The sequence below is a fragment of the Triticum dicoccoides genome, chromosome 1B, assembly GCF_002162155.2.
Source record: "Triticum dicoccoides isolate Atlit2015 ecotype Zavitan chromosome 1B, WEW_v2.0, whole genome shotgun sequence".
Taxonomy (NCBI): Eukaryota; Viridiplantae; Streptophyta; class Magnoliopsida; order Poales; family Poaceae; genus Triticum; species Triticum dicoccoides.
In genome coordinates, this window is record NC_041381.1 from 30,441,674 (window position 1) to 30,464,418 (window position 22,745).

Consider the following 22,745-nt stretch of genomic DNA (forward strand, 5'->3'; position numbering starts at 1 on the left):
GGTTCAATTACCAGGACAAATGGCCCTTACGAACCGGGACAATAGGCCCTTTATCTACTAGTGTATGAAGCTCAAGGAGGAACTTAGGCTTGTCGCGACCCATCTTAAAGAGGGTCTCCCAAAAAATGGAATGTGGCCCCGATTGACCCGCAACTAACCACACCGTCTTTGGTCGTTTCCTATTCATTCCTAGGCATGCAAAGAATGCATCATGTTGTGTGTGTATGTGCATGACTTGGATGCTTATTTATTTCTTTTCGTAGTTTTTCATGGTTTCTTTGTGGGATGGCATGATCTAGCAATCATGGCAACAATGTATGGGTTGTGGAGTGATTGGTTTTGGGATGGCATTGCCATGAAGCTCGGTGCAATGCCCATCTTTATATCTTTGAGTTTGTGTCCAAACATATCAATTAGAGTCAAAATAATTAAAAAGGAGAAGAAGAATAATGAAAGCAACATGTTGAAAGGCCCGCCAGAATTTTCTAGGTCTTCTAACATTTATTTGCGTAAGTATTTCATTTGTTGAGATACCTTTGTCGGGGTGTGTTATGTTAAAGTAACATATTATGTTACCACAAGCATATCTTCCCTCATTAATTCCATGCCACATAAGCAAATTTGTCTCTCGATGTGTCATGTTACTACCTAAGTTACTCCCACTATGACTAGCCTAACAAAGCAATCAAGTCTATTGGAAACTTTCGGCGGCTAGCTGCTGGCGACTGGAAACACTTTGGTCAACACTTGTGGTTCGTTGTGACGCGATCAGATCGGATGATTGCCGTGACAAATCAGGGAGGATCCGCCGGCTGTGTGTAGGAAGCCCGCCATCTCCACATCTCCATCGGTATCCGTGCTGCCGTCGGGGGTTGCCAGGCAAAAGCGGAGCGGCGTTGCTCTTTAGAGCATCTCCAACAGCTGCGCCAAACTAGCGCCGCGCCGAAAAATTGGACGTTTTAGCGCGAGCGCAGCCGGTATAGTTTCTCCAGCGGGCGCCCAAAAACAGTGCACGCGGCTTATGTAGTTCAGCGCGCTGGCCGAAACACAATCACGCACCGCTTATTTGCTGCGCCCGCTCCCGCACGCTGGACTCTCGCACGCTCGCTCTCTAACTCTCACCCCCCATCCAGCCGCGTCGCCGCCGCCGCCGCCCGTGCCCCCGTCGATCATTCCGGTGCTTCCCCAGCCTATCCCCGTGCCGCCGCGGCTTCTCCGCCCCCCACCTCTAGTCCCGCCAGCCCTCGCGCGCGTCCGTCCTCCGACGAACAACGCCCGAGCGCTCGCTGCCGCTCGGCGCCTGCAAGGTGTTCGACAAAACGCCTACAAGGTATGTATTGCTCAAACTTCATGAATTTAGTGCATGTTGATTGTAGTTTTTATAGCGTAGTATTGAACATCGTAGATGAGTTCCTCGTATGCTTCTTCCGAAGAAGAGTTATGCATATCAATAAAAAACCGAAGCACGGTGGTTCGGTTATGGGTTGGCAGAAAATTTCGACAGATAGGATTGATGCCCATAAAAGATTGATGAGGCACTATTTCGTGGAGAATTCCACATATCCGGAGTCGTATTTCTATCGCCGGTTCAGGATGAGCACCGACTTGTTCAGGCGCATTGCAGAGAAACTAGCGAGCCATGACAAGTTTTTTTAGGAAAGGAGGAATGCCGCCGGAGAGCTCAGGCATAGCACCTTTCAGAAGGTGACAATCTGTTTGCTTATGTTGGCATACGGTATCCCGGCTGATCTAGTTGATGATTACTTGGCTATGGGTGAGTGCCAAGCCATCATGTGTGTCAAGCGCTTTGAAATGGGAATTGTGTAAACGTTTGGCGAGGAGTATTTGAGACGTCCCAGTGATGAAGACTCGCTAGGCTATTGACGATGAACAAAGCTCGCTACTTTCCTGGCATGCTTGGCTCAATAGATTGCATGCATTGGAGTTGGAAGAATTGTCCGAAGGCATGACATGGGCAATTCCACGGCCAAAAAATGGGTTCCGCTATAATCCTTGAAGCGGTGGCCGATCAGGAGACTTGGATTTGGCATGCATTCTTTGGAATGCCTGGATCTTTGAATGACATCAATGTTGTCAACCGGTCACCACTGATGAATAATATTGCAAACGGTGAGTTGCCACCGGTGCAGTTTGTAGCAAATGGTCGTACGTACAACTATGGCTATTATCTAGCGGATGGCATCTATCCAGAGTGGCAAACCTTCGTGAACCGTTGAAAAAGCTGGAAGGTAAGAAAAATCTTGATTACACAATGCTCAGGTGGCGGCTAGAAAAGATGTGGAGAGAGCTTTTGGGATTTTGCAAGCCCAATTTGCTATTGTGGGAGGACCGGCTAGATTTTTGGATCAAAAAATGCTTTGGTACATCATGCATGCTTGTGTGATCATGCACAACATGATCATCGAGAATGAGTGTGGCCAAGATTTAGACTACTCACAGTATGAGCTCTTGGGACATCCTGTGCGAGTGCGACGGAGGGCTGAAAGGGTGGCCTGTTTTGTTTCCTCCTACCATGTAATTCGGAGTCCCGCAGCACACAATGATCTTCAGAAGGATCTCATTGAGGAATGGTGCGCATGGCATGGACGACAAAGAGCATGACTTCTGCTTTCGACATTGTATTGTTCATGAACTATTTGTTGTGTTTATTGCAGTATTTGTTGTACTGAACAATAAACTATTTGTTTGGGTTGTAATAATAACGAAATTGAACTATTTATTGTTAATTTATTTAATCATTTTTGCTTCTATTTGAAAAAAAAAATGAAACTCCATGGGCACTAGCACCCACGGATTTATTGATATAGAAGAAGCATCCCTCATGAGAATTCCAAAAATTCGTCCCCGACGTGGATCGAACTCTGGTCGTTAGGTTTACAATCATGCGCCCCCAACCACTGGGCTATGCCCACGTCCTCATTTTTGCTTCTATTTGAAATGTATATGTTGTTTGTGCGAGTCGCGCGCTGCATTTTAGCGCGACTGTTGGAGCCAGCGCCGGCGGCCGCGCAAAACTAGCCGAACGGCGCGCGGTAAACTAATTTTTAACGCGTGGCGCGAAGCGCGGCTGTTGGAGATGCTCTTAGTCTGATACAATTATCTTCATCCGTTCAAAAACTTATGTGCCACTTTTTTTCTTAAATGGCTCGTTGTATTTGCCACCTAAGCTACTACTGGGGCCTTCCAAGCTAGGGAGTAAACCTGGGACATATCTGTTTTAATCTAGCCAAGGGAGAATGCTTCACAAAAACAATTGCAAACTGAATTACACTTTTACTGCCACCGATGCTATTGAACAAGTATGGTGCACTTCTATTTTCTCATGAAGTGAATTACAAACTCTCCCAGGCCAAACAGTAAATAGGTCATGAGCACCACGTTACCTTTATTTTCTTACTCTACACTCAACATTCGACAGAAGTATGGAGACATGGTACTATGCTTCAGAACTATATTTTACCGAGAACAGAAGCAGTTTTTTTGTCATTGATCTCATGGCCAAACATGGAACTACTAGATAAGCTACGGAGACATCCGCAGGAAGAGATTTAAAGCATCAATCAGTCTGCTACCATTCCACTGAAGCCGTAGGCCTAATTAGTTTTGACAAAAAAGAAATCAAATTCTAACTCTCTCACATGCAGCTTCAAGAAGTAAACCTCGGCAACGAACGGCCGGAGAAGTGGAGATACGCGATACCCCACTCCCAACCTCCCAGGAAGCAGCCACAGTATATAAATGAACCGGATCAGGCCGAAGTGGAGAATTGGAAGCGAGGCACAGTAGGAGGAGCAAGTCTAGAAGTAACTGAACTTAATCATCAGTTCACACAGAAAACACATTCAAACTTTCAAATTACCATCATACGTACACAGTACCAATCACACAATTCTTTAGTAATGTCAACCTCGAGGCCGCTGAAGAGGAGAGGGAGCTCGGCAACCTTGATGGAGGAGGCCATCGTGTGGAGGAGTTGGGCCTACCACGGTGAGAAGGGCGCGATGCTGGTGCCCGTCGGCTGCCTTGGCGGATCTAACTCCGGGGGCCAGGGAGGAGTAGCGCGGCTCCAGGAGCAGCATGGGTCGCCTGCACGTCGTCATGACCGCTGACGGAGGGATATGAGATGAGGAGAAGGTGGCTGGCTGGGGAGGGAGGCAGGGCTGCTGTGAAACCAGGGCACGCGAACTCTCGCGTCAGCGTCTGAACAGCACATACAGACGACACTAGTGGCCATACGTGCCCGAATTAGGGACTGTGTGTGTATCAATAGCGCACGGACGTGTTTCTGAACCTTACCGTTGGCAATCCATGACATTTAGACCAGGAATAGGGGGAAGCATCATACATGGCCAGGGGAGATCTCCTTTCCCGCGCTCTGGCTGCACTATCCAGTAGCGAATCGCGTCTGTCTGCATCGACATATGCACACGAAGAAGTGGATCGGCAAAATCAACAACATCACGCACCACGGCTGGGCAACAGTGATTCGGCTGCCTTTTATTTTAAGGATACAATTTTTGAAAAAAGATAGGAGTAGATCAACAACATCACACAGCACTGGCCGTCCTGAAACCAAGTAATGAGGGAAAAACTGGCATGGAAAGTAAAGGTTCGAACCTTAGCTCAACAGTTCTCCACGTCAGTCTCGGGCCGAACACGGGTGGTCCCTTCCTCCTGGACTGGCGTCTTGGCTGCTGCTGTCTCGCAGGTAGCATGGTCCAACTTTCTCTATAAGAGGAAATAAGCATCAAATGAAATATTACATGGAAATGCAAATGAGGTAAGAGGAGGGACCACATCCCACACGAATGAGCGTTTGTGATAGCAGCCGCGCCAGCGAAACTTTATATCTTTGCTTTTGTCTATATATATATCTTTCCCTAATAATAATAAAGCACGGATTGACTCCTTGGGTCCACCGTCATAATACGCTTCTTTCCGTAATTTTATGCTTTCAGTTTGAATTTAAGACATATACGCGAGGTGGTACTAAAAGGACTAAAGCCCGAGCTAGATGAACTGAGCCCGGCCACGCGCTCCGGCCTAGTAAATCTTGCAGAAAGCCCCCTATAGTTAATAGAAATCAACCCGCACTCCGCCAAAATGAACTGGTGCGGGTAGTTTACTGAAACCCTTGAATTCGGAATATGGGAAAGTCGCCCCGGGTTGGAGGACTACTCCTTTTATAGGGGTTGCAATGGCTTTATTCTAGAGTAGAGCATCGACAAGTTGCTGCTTGGGTAAAACAAACGCGAGACTTGCAGGCATTGTTGGACAAACACATGACCATCTAATACATATTAGCAGAGTGAATGCAAGCAGAGGCAAGACTTTTTGCAGCAGAGGAGATCACAAGACTATCCAGTTGAGGAAATCGATTTAATTTCTGAATGCAAGCAAGGAGCACATAGATGCCAATATCTATCTAACTCTCATCAGGCATTGCAGCAGCGAATTGAAGTAGCAGAGGAGAAAATGCAGGTGTCCATGTTGAAATCGGGGAGAGGAAAAATGACTCAACCGAACAGCAGCAGCGTCGTCTCCCTGGACTGAATCGAGGAAGTGAGATTTCTTCCATGGCGTCGGGGCTTCTCCATGGCCCTCCTCTTGAATAGGTACCTGCAGAAACTTATCTCCCCATGGCCCCTTCCTTCACGCGGGGAGATGAGATGGGAAGAAAGTGCCTGCAGACGCACGCACGCACGCATCAGATGCGGAGAGGAAGAACACCATCGGTAGAAGAAGAAACAGGGGGAGGAAAGATCTGCCCTGCTGCACCTTGTGCGGGCTCGCCATGGTCATGGGTGGAAGAGAGGGGGTAGCTAGGGTTTCGGGCGCCGTCGAGGGGGAGGGAGGTTGGACCCGAACGTGCTGCACGGCGACCAGAGGGGGGATGAGACGGGCTCCAACCGGTGGTGCTTGGCCGTCGAGAAGAGAAAGGATCCAGCCGGCGGCGATCCTCTCTGCTGCCCGACCAGGGTGGCTCCTCCGCGGAGACCGGAGAGGAGAGGAGACGAGCCGCTGCATCTTGGGATGTAAGAACGTGGGCGCGGGACCAGCCGTCGCCGTCGCCATCACCGGAGATGCATTGGCGGCGTGGGTGGGAGTTGCGCCGATTTGGGAAGGGTTGGGTAGGGACTGGGATCCCGTCTCTCTGTTTTCTTTTGCTTGATGAATTGGCATACGAGGGAGGAGCCTGTGATTGGTGAGTCGGGTCCTACCACGGATCGACCCACTCGCCCATTCAATCTTAGCCATCCGTGCAAATCCAACACAGGAGACAACTGCCTCGTTTCTTATGGACTCTATAAAGAACTATATTAGGAACGAGGGAGTAGAAAATATAAATAATAATGCATGTTAGCGCAGCCCACGTTTCCGATATTTTTAGCTGTGGGCTTGTTCACAATTTTTACGAGGGGGTGGTTGTTGTTTTAATGGAGGGACTTGTACCAGACATGAACGATACAAAGTGCGACCTGGCACACCGTAACACCACTTGGAATAAGCAGGTAGCTATCTGAAAAAACAATCGACAACTAAAAAGGAAAAAACGGCGACCTGGCACGTACATAATTTTAAACGATTGTTTTGATGGAGTGAAAAAGTAAAACTACCCCACTACGTATATATAGGCTTCAGCCTCCGCGCTTGCTTGCTAGGGTTGCTCTATTCACACACTCTCACCTTCTCCATATATAAACAAGATAGCGGTGGTAACACTGTCTTTCTCCCTTCAAAAAACACTATCTTTCTATCATCGCCACTTGTAACAGATCCGGACGTATCCCCCTCGGCCGGTGAAGGGGAGGAGGGGCAGCGTTTAGGCCGTCATCGATAGTGAGGGAGGAGACCCACTGCCGGCCGCACCGTTATCTCTAGCCGAGAGCTGGCGCGGGAGGTCCTCCGATCTCTTCGTCGTTGCCCTAGTGTGGGCGGATTCGGCCTCCCGCCGCCCACCTATCCACATCCCGACGACCTTCTGGTATATCTTCCTTCAAAACTGCCTTACTCTACTTCCCCAGATCGCTACGTCGCTGCATGTGCATCATTTTGTACTTCCGAGGCCCCTCTCGATCAGATTGTCCAACGTCACCTATTTTTTTCTTCTATTGTTAGAGGTAAAGCTACTTCATGGAGTCGAATCTTGTACTTGGTTCAAACAAGAAATAAAGTGGGGGTGCGGGAATTTAGTATGTACATCGGACTTGGTACAAACGGGAAGGAATGGTGGCGAAAGTAGTACAGACTGGTCATCCAACCGGTCTCTTGGTCGAAAAGGGAAATATAGGGGTAACGTTGTACACAGTTGTATGACTAGTACTAGATTTGCTACCCACACATAGGAGTAGGTGGCTAGAGTGAACAAAAATGGGACCAACCCAGATATGTTTCTCGGGGCAACAAACTATGAATCACCATGTTATGCCCCTGTCTAGGTACATGGTGCTGGACTGCTGGTACCCACTGTCCCATGCCCTTATACCAAATAGTTAGATGTTCTTAATCAAATGCCCCTGGTAAAATGAAGCCATGCCACTGTTATAAGCCATGACAAGTTTAGCCAAATGTTTTTGCATGTAATTGTTTGAGACTCTAACCGTTTCCTCTGTAGCTTTTTGTGCAAACAGGGATATCCATTTCACCTGGTTGATGTTGGGACCTTTTGGTGCACTACACAAAACACTTCTTAAAAGAAGTGATTTTTGTGCTGTTTAACTGGAATGTCAGAATGGAACAGTTGGTTTATTTTGGTGGAATTGTACAAAAGGAGATATGTGTTCCAATCCTCATCATCTATATTGGCACCATAACCTTCCTTTATGTAAGAATGATATTTAATGCATGTGTTCATCTCTATTTTGCAGCTGCCATGAGAAAATAATGCTATTTTTTACTAGTACACTTGTAATCCCTCACTCACAAAACTAATTCTGAAATAGAAGGCCAATCATGTAATTGGTTTCACCAACTGGTAAGGAGAAAGGGAAACATAGCATGAAGAGGAAGAAGAAGAAGAATAAACAGTGCCAAGGTGATCTTGGTGAAAGCCATAGGGCTCAGTCGAGGCCATTCAAGGGCTCCAGCAACGTCTACCTTACAGGTGAGACGATCCTCCATGGAACCCTTCCACTTCTGTTGTCTCTCCTACAAGGTCACTTAATTAATTTGGACTACTTAAGTACCACTAATTTATTGCAACCTAATTTTCCTGTTGGAGTAAAACAAAATCTTTAGTAGCACCCTATGCTGAATCATGTACGTGTGTATGTTTGTCTATGGAGGTCAATCATGTGGTGGAGCAGGGAGGGAATATTATTAGTGTCATGACATAATAGTGCTATTATTTTGCATGTCAATTTATTGCCATTGGTTCAATGAGGCAATGTTTTCGTATTGTCCATCATGAATTCGATGCTACAGTTAGAGTAATATGCTAATGTCTTTCTATCCTTTCTCACTAAGCTAATGAAGGTTTCACCTTGTTCCTACTAGTGCAAACAGATATCATGTTGTGCCAATCATACATTTTAGTGGAACTACACAAGACAATACAATGAACTGTATCCCGACTAGTGCATTAACTCTGCCGGAAGTACTTGATAATCTTTTGATATAATCTCAGCACTGGTGATCAAGAGTGATTTCAACCATACACTTGAAGTGCACAAAAATATATACTATTGAGTGATTCCAGTGAGTGCTTTATCATCTCTTATGGGACTGCATGAATAAGCTTTTTCCTCAGGTTGGTACGGGCCTAAGGCCTTCATCCATATTAGTTTGTTGTCATCTCTATTTTATCGTGCTATTGTCATGAGAAACTCCTTTATCTTTGCAAGTTAAAGTTTTGCAACCTATGATACATGGCAATGCTTTGAGTGTTGAGCTAATTGGCACTGATTAAATAAAGTAATACCTCTCTTTAAGAAAGGCTACTATGTTACTAACTTTACCCATTAAGATAATGAGGGTGCTTCTATTTGTTAGTGTACGTTTCATCAACTAGTACCACCATTATAGTAATCTCACTATCTCAATATATGTGCCAACAGGGATGCTCAATTTTGGTGGAACTGCATAAAAACTTTGGGTGCTTCATTGCCTCGACGGCTTCTGTCCTTTCCTGTCAGTCGCTAATCTGGGCTAGCTTCCTTCCTTTGCTGTCAGTCGCTTCGCTTATCTCGGCTTCGAGTCAATGGAAATAGTAATTGATATGCTACCTCACATAGGTTGGTACTGGTCTTTATCCTGATTATTGTGCTTGTCATATGTATTGGTAACTTGGTATTGTGCTACTGTTTGCCGATTTTATATAAGATTAACTTGGATCCTGAACTCATAGGCAAATCATTACATTGGGTGATTTCAGTAGAACTGCAGAAAAAGATCAGATGGACAGATACTTATGCTACTGCTGTGTACTCGAAAGTTCACTCAGACAAGCATTGATGTTCACAAGAAAAGTGCCTATATTAATTTGATTATCAACCGGTGTCAACCAGTTGTCAAACTCCAAGTGTTAGGAGAGTGAACGCCAAAAATATTGCTTGGCGCATAGCCTAGAAAAACACAGTCCAGTCCTTTGTCCTAACTTGTGTCTTTTGGTTATTGGCAGATATGGTAGCGAACTATATGGCCTGGAGTCTAAAGATTCCAGACAAGTTGGTTGACACATATATTCATCTCGCACTTAGTCAGTCTGCACGACAGGGATGCTCCATTTCAGTTGAACTACACAAAATTTTTGGGTGGTTCATTTTCTCAACCGCCTCCTTTCTTGTCTGCAATGTAGAATTTTGGCGAGCTACATGACCAAGATTAGCCAGTAAACTAGTTGGATAAAAGTAGTGGCCAAGTTGCTCAAACCTCCCTCGGCACAAGGCCACTATTTGAGAATAAACCTACAAGCAAAGTTCAGATTGTTTGTGCTGCCTCTTATGTACTCGAAAGTTTACTCGTAAAAGCATTAATTTTAGCAAGAAGTACCTCCAACTGAACACCATTTACCACTCTGTACCCTAGGTAATTAAAGTTCGTCCATGGATGATATTGTCTATGATCTCAAACATTTCGATGCATAAACATACTGAACTTGTGTATATATGAATGTTTTTGTGAATTGTCTATGAATATTATCGTGTGATCTATCAATCATTTGGATGCATAGACATGCTGAACTTGTGTATATATGAATATTTTGAGTCGTTGATTGTGAATGTTGGCAATGAATATGAACGTGTCCTGTGAAGCTGAGTTTGATACGAATGTTTACCATTTCTGTTGTACTTGTGTGTGAACTTGTTAGTATGCCTACTATGTGATATGTGACGTGTGGGTGTCAACGGCACAACTTCTTCTCGAGAAGAATTGCACCTGCTTTGTTAGGGTAGTAACGGCGCATCAGCTCTTTTAAATATTTTTGCTCTGCCTTCCCCCCTCCCCTGCTCAACCCCTGCCGTAATGTTTTTGGCCTCAAAACAAACATAGTACTACATTGTTTTTGGGGCCTGATGAAAAATCGAGTGCTGGTTTCTGTAGGTTGGTCCGCCAAGCAAATGGGCTGCTGGTCCACCATGGACTGGGAGGCTAAAAATACAAGTTGTATGGTGCAGAGGCAAGTAAAAAAACGCCATCGAGAGCCATCCATTGAAGAAAGAAATTGCTCCTGATGTGCTTCTTCAGTCGCGTCACCGGCCCCCTCTTTAATCGAATTCGCTCGGGGATCTAGCTGGTATATTTTTTTCCAGAGGGTGAACAAGTATCAGCTAGGCCTAGGTTTTGTTTTTTAACATGCGTAGCCCACGACAAACAGAGACAGTGATTTCAACTTATTTTTTTAGGTCCATACCGCCCTATGCGCTTTTTCTTAAAGATCGCCAACCCAATGTATTTTTTTAATAAAACGCAGATCTCTGTTCTATTTATCTATATATAAGAATAATGTTGTGTCCAATTTGTGTTCTCCCTTCTAACCACATTATATATATTTATATTATTAATATTATCATATATTTTATAAAGACTTATATATGCATTATGAAAACATCCCACGTGTTATTAACTTATAAAAGTAAATGTTTAACAATAGTTGGTATGGAAAATCCTGGTTGTTTTTTACTCACAGGCAAGGAAAATCCTAGTGATTGCGTACAAAAGCTTGCGAAGATTTAAAGAACCAATGTAATAATAACATGCTCATTTTTATTTTGAGAAATAACTCGCTAATTTGTTAATTTTATATATCAAAAATGTGTCTCTCCAGTTTATTTTTTGATATTAATTGCTCCTTCTAACCTAACATTATATATAGAATGAGCCCAGCTAATTCGTGTATTTCTAGAAAGTGCAAATGGGCTAGGATTTCTTATAAAATATACATGGGCCACATTGATGTTAAATTATTTGTTCACCCAGCCCAGCAAATGGATTGTACATTCTAGAAAACATGGGTTAAATATATGCCACATTTTTGCAGGCTGACATGTGGGCCAATAGGTCGAAGCCTACACAGGGCGTTGTCAACTTGGTCAACAAATGATTATGACATCCACAACCATTAGTTTTATATCCAACGGCCGGCATCCACCTTCAATTTCTCGTCTTCTTCCTCCAGCGTCGTCGGGAGCGCCTGGTCCGCCCTCCGGCGGTTAGCGGCTCTGCTTAGCATGCACCACTCCAAAGCGCTACCCCTCCGCCGGCCAGGCTATCCCTCCACCCCTCCACACCTCATGTTATTCTCCACCGACTGCAGCCCCATGTCGCACCGGAAACAATTATAACCCTTCTCCTCCTCTCAATCTATGACTCCACTATTGCGCCTTCCCATCTCCGGGTCATTCCCGTCCGGGGCCTCGCCTTTGTCCACCGCCTCGCTACGCTCGGTGCGGTGTGGTCAACAAACGACAGTCATCGGAAGATGACTGTACGTGGAGAGCCTGACGGCTTGGACCCACGAGGTCCATTGTCGCACGCAAGGAAAGTTCCTCCTGATTAAGCTGAAAAAAATGTTTCCTTCGCTTGACAGCTGGGACCCACCGGCTGTATCTTTGCACGGAAGGAAGTGCCTCCTTGTTATGCGAAACAAATTATTTCCCCCGTTGATAGCTGGGACCCATCAGATTTGGTGGCTGACTTGTGGGCCTACTAAGAAGACGTGTACGCAGGGCTTTGTCAACTTAATCAACAATTGATTCTAGCAGCTGGACCGTTGGATGTTAATCCAACAGATGTGCTCCTTCTTCAACCTCAGTTCTTGCTCCTGTGTCCCATGGGCGGCACCACGGCAGTGCTGCCGCGCACCCGAACTAGTCAACTTTCCCACTCCTCTCCATATGCGATTCCACTGTCGTGTCTTCCCCATCTCCGGGTTGTTCCAGTAGGGGGCCTCGCCATCGCCATCGGCCTTGGTGCGCTCAGCACGGTGTGGTCAACATGGTCAACAACCAAGAGTCATCGGAAGATGACTGTACGTGAGAAGCTGACAGTGTAGATACACCATGCCCATGGACGCATGCATGCAACTGCATCCTTTTTACCCTAAAAAATAATCTTTTCTCACGCTGACTGCTGAGACCCACCAGATGTTGGGGATCGTTGCAGAAATTAAAAAATTTCTACGTATCACCAAGATCAATCTATGGAGTAACTAACAACGAGAGAGAGGGGAGTGCATCTTTATACCCTTGAAGATTGCGAGACGGAAGCGTTGCAAGAACGCGGATGAAGGAGTCGTACTCGAAGCGATTCATATCGCGGTGGATTCCGATCTTAGCACCGAACAACGGCACCTCCACGTTCAACACACGTGCAGCCTGGTGACGTCTCCCACGCCTTGATCCAGCAAGGAGGAGGGAGAGGTTGAGGAAGATGGCTCCAACAGCAGCACGGCGGCATGGTGGTGATGGAGTGGCAATTCTCCGGCAGGGCTTTGCCAAGCTCGCGCGAAGGGGAGGGGCTGCGCCTTGGATGTGTTGCCGCAGCCCTCCCCTCACCCCTCTATTTATAGGGAGAAGGGGGAAGGGGGCCGGCCCCTCTAGATTAGATCTAGAGGGGGGGCGGCGGCCAAGGGGGAGGGGGCTTGCCCCCCAAGCAACGGGGGCGCCCCCTTTAGGGTTCCCCCCCAACCCTAGGCGCATGGGCCCTAGGGGGGTGGCACCCAGCCCACTTAGGGGCTGGTTCCCTTCCACCTACAGCCCCTAAGGCCCTCCGGGACAGGTGGACCCTCCCGGTGGACCCCTAGAACCCCTCCGGTGGTCCCGGTACAATACCGATATACCCCTGAATATTTCCGGTGATTGTATGATGACTTCCCAGATATAAATCTTCACCTCCGGACCATTCCGGAACTCCTCCTGACGTCCGGGATCTCATCCGGGACTCCGAACAACATTCGGTAATCACATACAAATCTTACTTATAACCCTAGCGTCATCTAACCTTAAGTGTGTAGACCCTACGGATTCGGGAATCACGCAGACATGACCAAGACAGCTCTCCGGCCAATAACCAACAACGGGATCTGGATACCCATGCTGGCTCCCACATGTTCCACGATGATCTCATCGGATGAACCACGATGTCAAGGATTCAAGTAATCCCGTATACAATTCCCTTTGTCAAACGGTATGTTACTTGCCCGAGATTCGATCGTTGGTATCCCAATACCTCGTTCAATCTCGTTACCGGCAAGTCACTTTACTCGTTCCGTAATGCATGATCCCCTGACTAACCACTTAGTCACATTGATCTCATTATCATGATGCATTACCGAGTGGGCCCAGAGATACCTCTCCGTCATACGGAGTGAAAAATCCCAGTCTCGATTCGTGCCAACCCAACAGATACTTTTGGAGATACCTGCAGTGCACCTTTTTAGTCAGCCAGTTACGTTGTGACTTTGGTACACCCAGAGCACTCGTACGGTATCCGGGAGTTACACAATCTCATGGTCTAAGGAACTGATACTTGACATTAGAAAAGCTTTAGCAAACGAACTACACGATCTTGTGCTATGCTTAGGATTGGGTCTTGTCCATCACATCATTCTCCTAATGAGGTGATCCCGTTATCAATGACATCCAATGTCCATAGTCAGGAAACCATGACCATCTGTTGATCAACAAGCTAGTCAACTAGTGGCTCACTAGGGACATGTTGTGGTCTCTGTATGTACACATGTATCACGTTTTCCTATCAATACAATTACATCATGAATAGTAGACAATTATCATGAACAAGGAAATATAATAATATTCATTTTATTTTTTCCTTTAGGGCATATTTCCAACAGTCTCCCACTAGCACTAGAGTCAATAATCTAGTTACACTGTGATGAATCGAACACCCACAGAATTCTAGTGTTGATCATGTTTTGCACGCGGAAGAGGTTTAGTCAGTGGATCTGCGACATTCAGATCCGTATGCACTTTGCAAATATCTATGTCTCCATCTTGAACATTTTCACGAATGGAGTTGAAGCGACGCTTGATGTGCCTGGTCTTCTTGTGAAACCTGGGCTCCTTGGCAAGGGAAATAGCTCAGGTGTTGTCACAGAAGGGAGTCATCGGCCCAGACGCAATGGGAATAACTCCTAGATTGGTAATGAACTCCTTCATCCAGATTGCTTCATGTGCTGCCTCTGAGGCTGCCATGTACTCCGCTTCACATGTAGATCCCGCCACGACGCTTTGCTTGCTACTGCACCAGCTTAGTGCCCCACCATTCAAAATATACATGTATCCGGTTTGTGACTTGGAGTCATCCAGATCTGTGTCAAAGCTAGCATCGACGTAACCCTTTAAGACGATCTCTTCGCCACCTCCATAAACGAGAAACATCTCCTTAGTCCTTTTCAGGTACTTTAGTATATTCTTGACCGCTATATAGTGTTCCATGCCGGGATTACTTTGGTACCTTGCTACCAAACTTACGGCAAGGTTTACATCAGGTCTGGTACACAGCATGGCATACATAATAGATCCTATGGCCGAGGCATAGGGGATGACACTCATCTTTTCTCTATCTTTTTTCGTGGTCGGGCATTGAGCCGAGCTCAATTTCACACCTTGCAACACAGGCAAGAACCCCTTCTTGGACTGATCCATATTGAACTTCTTCAATATCTTATCAAGGTATGTGCTTTGTGAAAGACATATGAGGCGTCACGATCTACCTCTATAGATCTTGATGCCTAATATATAAGCGGCTTCTCCGAGGTCCTTCATTGAAAACACTTATTAAAGTAGGCCTTTATGCTGTCCAAAAGTTTTATATCATTTCCCATCAACAGTATGTCATCCACATATAATATGAGAAATGCTACAGAGCTCCCACTCACTTTCTTGTAAATGCAGGCTTCTCCATAAGTCTGCATAAACCCAAATGCTTTGATCATTTCATCAAAGCAAATGTTCCAACTCCGAGATGCCTACACGAGCCCATAGATGGATCGCTGGAGCTTGCATACCTTGTTAGCATTCTTAGGATTGACAAAACCTTCCGGCTGCATCATATACAATTCTTCCTTAAGATAACCATTAAGGAATGCCGTTTTGACGTCCATTTGCCATATTTCGTAATCATAGAATGCGGCAATTGCTAACATGATTCGGACGGACTTCAGCTTCGCTACGGGTGAGAAAGTCTCATCGTAGTCAACCCCTTGAACTTGTCGATAACCCTTAGCGACAAGTCGAGCTTTATAGATGGTAACATTACCATCCGCGTTCGTCTTCTTCTTGAAGATCCATTTATTTTTCTATCGCTCGCCGATCGTTGGGCAAGTTTGTCAAAGTCCATAGTTTGTTTTCATACATGGATCCTATCTCGGATTGCATGGCTTCAAGCCATTTGTTGGAGTCCGGGCCTGCCATCGCTTCTTCATAGTTCGAAGGTTCACCGTTGTTTAACAACATGATTTCCAGGACAGGGTTGCCATACCATTCTGGTGTGGAACATGTCCTTGTGGACCTATGAAGTTCAGTAGGAACTTGATCCGAAGTACCTTGATCATCATCATTAACTTCCTCTCTAGTCAGTGCAGGCACCACAGGAACATCTTCTTGAACTGCGCTACTTTCCGGTTCAAGAGGTAGTACTTCATCAAGTTCCACTTTCCTCCCACTTACTTCTTTCGAGAGAAACTCTTTCACCAGAAAGGACCCATTCTTGGCAACAATGATCTTGCCTTTAGATCTGAGGTAGAAGGTATACCCAATGGTTTCCTTAGGGTATCCTATGAAGACGCATTTTTCCGACTTGGGTTCGAGCTTTTTAGGTTGAAGTTTCTTGACATAAGCATCGCATCCCCAAACTTTTAGAAATGACAGCTTAGGTTTCTTTCCAAACCATAATTCATATGGTGTCATCTCAACGGATTTGGACGGTTCCCTATTTAAAGTGAATGTAGCTGTCTCTAAAGCGTAACCCCAAAATGATAGCGGTAAATCGGTAAGAGATATCATAGATCGCACCATATTCAATAGAGTGTGATTACGAGGTTCAGACACACCGTTACGCTGAGGTGTTCTAGGCGGCGTGAGTTGTGAAACAATTCCACATTTCCTTAACTGCGTACCAAACTCGTGACTTAAATATTCCCCGCCACGATCTGATCGTAAGAACTTTATTTTCTGTCATGTTGATTCTCTACCTCATTCTGAAATTCCTTGAACTTTTCAAAGGTCCCAGACTTGTGTTTCATCAAGTAGACATACCCATATCTACTTCAGTCATTAGTGAGGGTGAGAACATAACGATAGCCACTGCGAGCCTCAATGCTCATTGGACCGCACACATCAGTAAGTATAATTTCCAATAAGTTGGTTGCTCGCTCCATTGTTCCGTAGAACGGAGTCTTGGTCATTTTGCCCATGAGGCATGGTTCACACGTGTCAAATGATTCGTAATCAAGAGACTGCAAAAGTCCATCTGCATGGAGCTTCTTCATGCGTTTGACACCACTGTGACCAAGGCGGCAGTGCCACAAGTATGTGGGACTATCATTATCAATCTTACATCTTTTCGTATTTACACTATGAATATGTGTAACATCACGTTCGAGATTCATTAAGAATAAACCATTGACCAGCGGGGCATGACCATAAAACATATCTCTCATATAAATAGAACAACCATTATTCTCGGATTTAAATGAGTAGCCATTTCGCATTAAACGAGATCCAGATACAATGTTCATGCTCAAAGATGGCACTAAATAACAATTATTGAGGTTTAAAACTAATCCCGTAGGTAAATGTAGAGGTAGCGTGCCGACGGCGATCACATCGACCTTGGAACCATTCCTGACGCTCATTGTCACCTCGTCCTTCGCCAGTCTCTGCTTATTCCGCAGCTCCTGTTTTGAGTTACAAATATGAGCAACCGCACCGGTATCAAATACCCAGGAGCTACTACGAGTACTGGTAAGGTACACATCAATAACATGTATATCACATATACCTTTGGTGTTGCCGGCCTTCTTGTCCGCTAAGTACTTGGGGCGTTTCTGCTTCCAGTGACCGTTTCCTTGCAATAAAAGCACTCAGTCTCAGGTTTGGGTCCGTGCTTTGGCTTCTTCCCGGCAACTGGCTTACCGGGCGCGGCAACTCGCTTGCTGTCCTTCTTGAAGTTTTTCTTACCATTGCCTTTCTTGAAACTAGTGGTTTTATTGACCATCAACACTTGATGTTCCTTTTTGATCTCCACCTCCGCTTATTTCAGCATTGAAAATACCTCAGGAATGGTTTTCACCATTGAGGGAGTCCTGTATTAGGGGTTATCCGGACAGCCGGACTATATACTTTGGCCGGACTATTGGACTATGAAGATACAAGATTGAAGACTTCGTCTCGTGTCCGAATGGGACTCTCCTTTCCGTGGAAGGCAAGCTTGGCAACTCGGATGTTAGATCTCCGTCTCTGTAACCGACTCTGTGTAACCCCAGCCCCCTCCGATGTCTATATAAACCGGAGGGTTTAGTCCATAGGACAACAACAATCATAATCATAGGCTAGCTTCTAGGGTTTAGCCTCCACGATCTCGTGGTAGATCAACTCTTGTAATACTCATATCATCAAGATCAATCAAGCAGGAAGTAGGGTATTACCTCCATCGAGAGAGCCCGAACCTGGGTAAACATCGTGTCCCCAGTCTCCTGTTACCATTAGCATTGGACGCACAGTTCAGGACCCCCTACCCGAGATCCACCGGTTTTCACACCGACATTGCTGCTTTCATTGAGAGTTCCTCTGTGTCATCACTGTAAGGCTCGATGACTCCTTCAATCTTCAACAACGACGTGGTCCAGGGTGAGACTTTTCTCCCCGGACAGATCTTCATGTTCGGCGGCTTCGCACTGCCGGCCAATTCGCTTGGCCATATGGAGCAGATCGACAGCTACGCCCCTGGCCATCAGGTCAGTTTCGGAAACTTGAATTACACGACCGACATCCGCGGAGACTTGATCTTTGATGGATTCGGGCCTACACCGGGAGCGCAGAACGTTCACGACGAGCGTGACTTAGATCGGCTGTCGGACAGTATTCAAGATACCACACCTGCAGCAGCTCCGGACCTAACTCCGGGGCATATCGCGTCGTCCGAGGATGGGTGGATGGACCCCGCCCCGGAGGCCGCATACCCTGGAGGCCGAACACAGACTCTACCTCTAAGGAAATTTATGTCACCGGACCCTCGGACTTGTGTCCTGCTGTAGGTTTCGGACCACGCGCACCCAGGTCCATCGAATCCGATTGGGCTCCGGTAATGGAGTTCACCGCTGTAGATATCTTTCAGCATTCGCCCTTTGGCGACGTGCCAAATTCATTAAGGTCTCTCTCTTTGTCAGGAGGCTCTTGGCCGAACTATGTCCGTCTCAAGTGGGAAGCAAATGACGAAGAAATTCGTTACCCACCCACCACCCACTTCATCGACACTGTCGATTATTTAAACTACGTGCTTGACTTCGACTCCGAACACATCGACAGTATGGACGACGATGCAGGAGAAGAACAGGAACCACCACCCACAGGGCGCTGGACAGCCACCTCCTCATATGATATATATATACGGTGGACACCCCTAAGGAAAACAATGGCAACGAGGCAATAGAGGATAACCCCTTACATAAGTAATCAAAGCATGGGCGTCACCGGTGCCGGTCTAAGCCCCGCCGCAGCAGTACCAGCATAGGAGATGAAAACAAGCCGGATGGTGCCAAAGATGAATACAATCCCGATCAACCTACCTTGGAGGATGAACATGCGATAGACGGATACTTGGAGGATGACAACTATATGCCTCCCTCTGAAGACGAGATAAGACTCGGCGACGATTAATTCAGCGTGCTTGAGGATCCCGTAGAGCATGAGTGCTTCAAGCGCCGGCTTATAGCCACTGCAAGAAGCCTGAAAAAGAAGCAGAAGCAGCTCCAAGCTGATCAAGATCTGCTCACAGACAGCTGGACCGAGGTCCTAGAGGCCGAGGAATACGGACTCGAGCGCCCCACCAAAGGTTACCCAAAGCACAAGTTGCTACCTCAACTCGAGGAGGAGGCCGTAGAGCCTACATTACCAGCACAGGACGAGGCTGACCGGCCACCTCGTGGCCGGGATAAAACATTGTATTAGCCCGAATACCAGCCAGCACACCGACGCCAATACACTACGGCCCGGGGCAATAAGCAGGACCTGCTAGACATATTGGAAAACTAAGCAGGACCGTCAAGATCGATCTACAGATCGCGGGGGCGCGCCCCAACACATGATGATGATCGTCATGCCGGATAAACTAACAACATGATGATGATCGCGTGCCAAACATAACCAACCATATTTATTCAAACTGCGCAATCACATAGCCCGGCATAGAGGTGCCGCACACCCCCTCTGCTTCACTGACAAAGTAATGGATCACGAATTCCCAGAAGGGTTTAAACACACAAACATCGAATCATACTATGGAACAACAAACCCCGCGGTATGGATCAAAGATTTCCTTCTCCACATTTACATGGCCCGCGGTGATGATCTACATGCCATCAAGTATCTTCCCCTTGAACTCAAAGGACCAGCCCGACACTGGTTGAATAGCCTGCCGGCGAACTCCATCGGCAGTTGGGAAAACCTGGAGGACGCATTCCTCAACAACTTCCAAGGCACCTACGTGCGACCACCGAAAGCTGATGACTTAGGTCACATTACCCAACAGCCCGGAGAGTCAGCCAGGAAATTCTAGACTCGGTTCCTAACCAAAAAGAACCAAATCGCCCACTGTCCGGATACCGAAGCCATAGCAACCTTCGAGCATAATATCCGGGACGAGTGGCTTGCCCGATACCTCGGCCAAGACAAACAGAAGTCCATGGCGGCCCTAACGACACTCATTATCCACTTTCGTGCGGGCAAAGATAGCTGGTTGGCTCGTAACAACAACACAACAAACACCCCTGGCACATCAGAGGCCAGAGACAACATTCATAAACCTTGACACAACAAACACAAGCGTCTCAAGAACAATGATGACGCCCAAGACACGGTGGTCAATGCCGGATTCCATGCCTCCCAGTCCGGTCAGCGGAAAAATACACTTCAAAAAAGCAATTCGGGCCCATCCGGCCTGGACCACATACTTGACCGCCCAAATCAAATTCATGGTAACCTAGGAACGTCAGCCAATCATACTAATAGAGAATGCCGGGTCTTAAAACAAGCCGGCCGGTCACACGTCGAAAACAATAAAGGGGTCTCAAAGCAATGAATACAATGAGGAGCCCAGACCATCAAGCAATAAAGAGCAAAAGAAACTTCTACGCAAACCAACACGGTGAACGTGATAAACACCACCCTGGAAGTTGTCTTCGGATCACCAAACAATCACCATACCGAAGAGTCAGTCTTCAACACTGTCCCCCCATATAGTAACTATTACGTACTGCCGGGACGAACCGCGTTGGATCGATTCAACGCGGTACCACACCGTGCCTATGGCAAGCTTAAAATACCAGGCCCACGTGACATAGTCATAATTACGGGCAAGGCCAAACTCCACCTCGGTGCCGAAGAGTATACAACCACTGAAGCAGCAAGTCATGCCTCTTTATCGAACCTCGATTCGATAGCCAACCTCCCGGACACCAACAAAGGAGTCTGAACTACTTCACGGCAGGATAGCTCGGCTCGACCAGGCATCAATCAAACACCCCGGCATCAGTTGGGAAGGGCCACACCCTGCGGTTCAACCGCTCCGTGGCACACAAATGTCTCTCATCATTTTCTTTGCAGGTTCGCTTTTGCGGTAGGACTAGAGACATGGAAATGGCTCGGACATGCAAAGGGGGAATCTTTGGACATTCCTCCCGAAGACAATCCGGACATACTTCGGATTGGCACACAGCTCCCTCCCGCCCGGTCTAAACAGGTTACGCCGTCATACCTCCTTTTTATAACATGAACATTACCCATACGCATAGACGTATTACTCGAATACAACATGTAGAGTCATATGACGCTTATCTGCTATCATTTCTCATTAACACTTTTAGTCATAACAACATCCGAATATCATGTTATGCCTTAAAACGCCAGGGGCTTCATTGTACCCGCACTATGGCAACAAAGTCCGACCACCTTATCGGTCTCTCGGCACCCCGAACTTATAGCATTATATGCATCAGCTCTGAATCATGTCTTGGGTAATTAGTTGGGTTTTCCCGGCTCCCATGTTTTGGTACCTTATGTTCCGTAATATCAGCTAAGGTAGCGCTGGGAGAACTACTGCGATTGTGTCCCGGTTCTTCCGGACGAGCAACTCAGTAGAGAAAGCCAAAAACTGACTGTCATGATAAGGCGGGAGCTGGTCAGCTGTTCGAGAGGTTGTAAAATCTTTAAGGATTTATTCCGCATAATGCCATAATAAATGCAGAGTGCGACGGACCGGTCTTCCGATCAGGTGCTGTTAGAGCCCCTCGTGCGGCCTTCCGAACACCAGGGGCTGCGCCTACCATACTAGAATTCCTATGGCTAAGTGAGAGTGATAAAGCCCTATAGTCTGATTGCCTGGTTCATTGTGATGAATACCTCCTTTAAGGACCCAAGAATGGGATAAAGAGTGTTCAGGTTTATCCTGACTACACCAGGCGGCCGAACTACACCAGACTTCGAGTCGAGGACAAGCACTCACAATTCGCTTCACGAGCCCAAAGTAACTGCTTGGAATTGACTCAGCGGGCCATAGCCGGACAATCAAGGCCTTCATGGCTAGTTCGGTCACCTGGTGTAGTTCGACCAGCTGCTTCAGCTGATCGACAAATGGCACCGGATAATTCGGCGCCAAATACTGCGACCAGAAGAGATTTTCCGCAGTCTTCTTCTCCTCAGCTCGATAGAATTGAGCAGCATCAGATATCCTACGTGGAAGCTCTGCAAACGCCCCTGGAGAAATCAGAATTCAATTTGTCACCTTGAATTTCTCCTATTACTGCATAAAAATCGCTTTGAATAAGAAAAAGCCTTACCAGCCGCAATCTTCCTTGCCTCCTGAATGTCCTTTAGAGCACCTTGGGCTTCCTCTCGAGCATCATTTGCGGCTTGGAGAGCTTGGGCGAGTTCGGATTCTTTCAATGATAGACTCTGCTCCAAAGTCTCGCTTTTCCCCACGGCCTCCTGAAGCTCTCGTTTAGCTTCAATGACCCTGGCCTCGTGCTTCTCGCGAAGAGCCTGCAC

The 22,745-nt window shown here is 46.6% G+C and overlaps 1 protein-coding gene across 1 annotated transcript; it reads right to left on the reverse strand.

The window, feature by feature from the left end:
* Nucleotides 1–4,325: 4,325 nt before the first annotated feature.
* Nucleotides 4,326–6,147, reverse strand: LOC119300256. Its single transcript, XM_037577282.1, has 3 exons — nt 5,800–6,147; nt 5,543–5,705; nt 4,326–4,749 (listed from the first exon to the last, which is right to left on the reverse strand). Exons 1-3 carry the CDS (start codon nt 6,094–6,096, stop codon nt 4,661–4,663), a joined length of 549 nt encoding a protein of 182 aa, XP_037433179.1. The 5' UTR covers nt 6,097–6,147; the 3' UTR covers nt 4,326–4,660.
* Between the last annotated feature and the right edge of the window lie 16,598 nt (nt 6,148–22,745).

What these genes read in the sequence shown, in the direction of transcription:
- LOC119300256 (XM_037577282.1), bottom strand. Translation starts at nt 6,096, where the DNA reads ATGGCGACGGCGACGGCTGGTCCCGCGCCCACGTTCTTACATCCCAAG. An exon ending in CCATGGCGAGCCCGCACAAG is followed by an intron (nt 5,706 to 5,799) that starts GTGCAGCAGGGC and finishes GTGCGTCTGCAG; the next exon opens with GCACTTTCTTCCCATCTCAT. An exon ending in GACGACGCTGCTGCTGTTCG is followed by an intron (nt 4,750 to 5,542) that starts GTTGAGTCATTT and finishes TTCCTCTTATAG; the next exon opens with AGAAAGTTGGACCATGCTAC.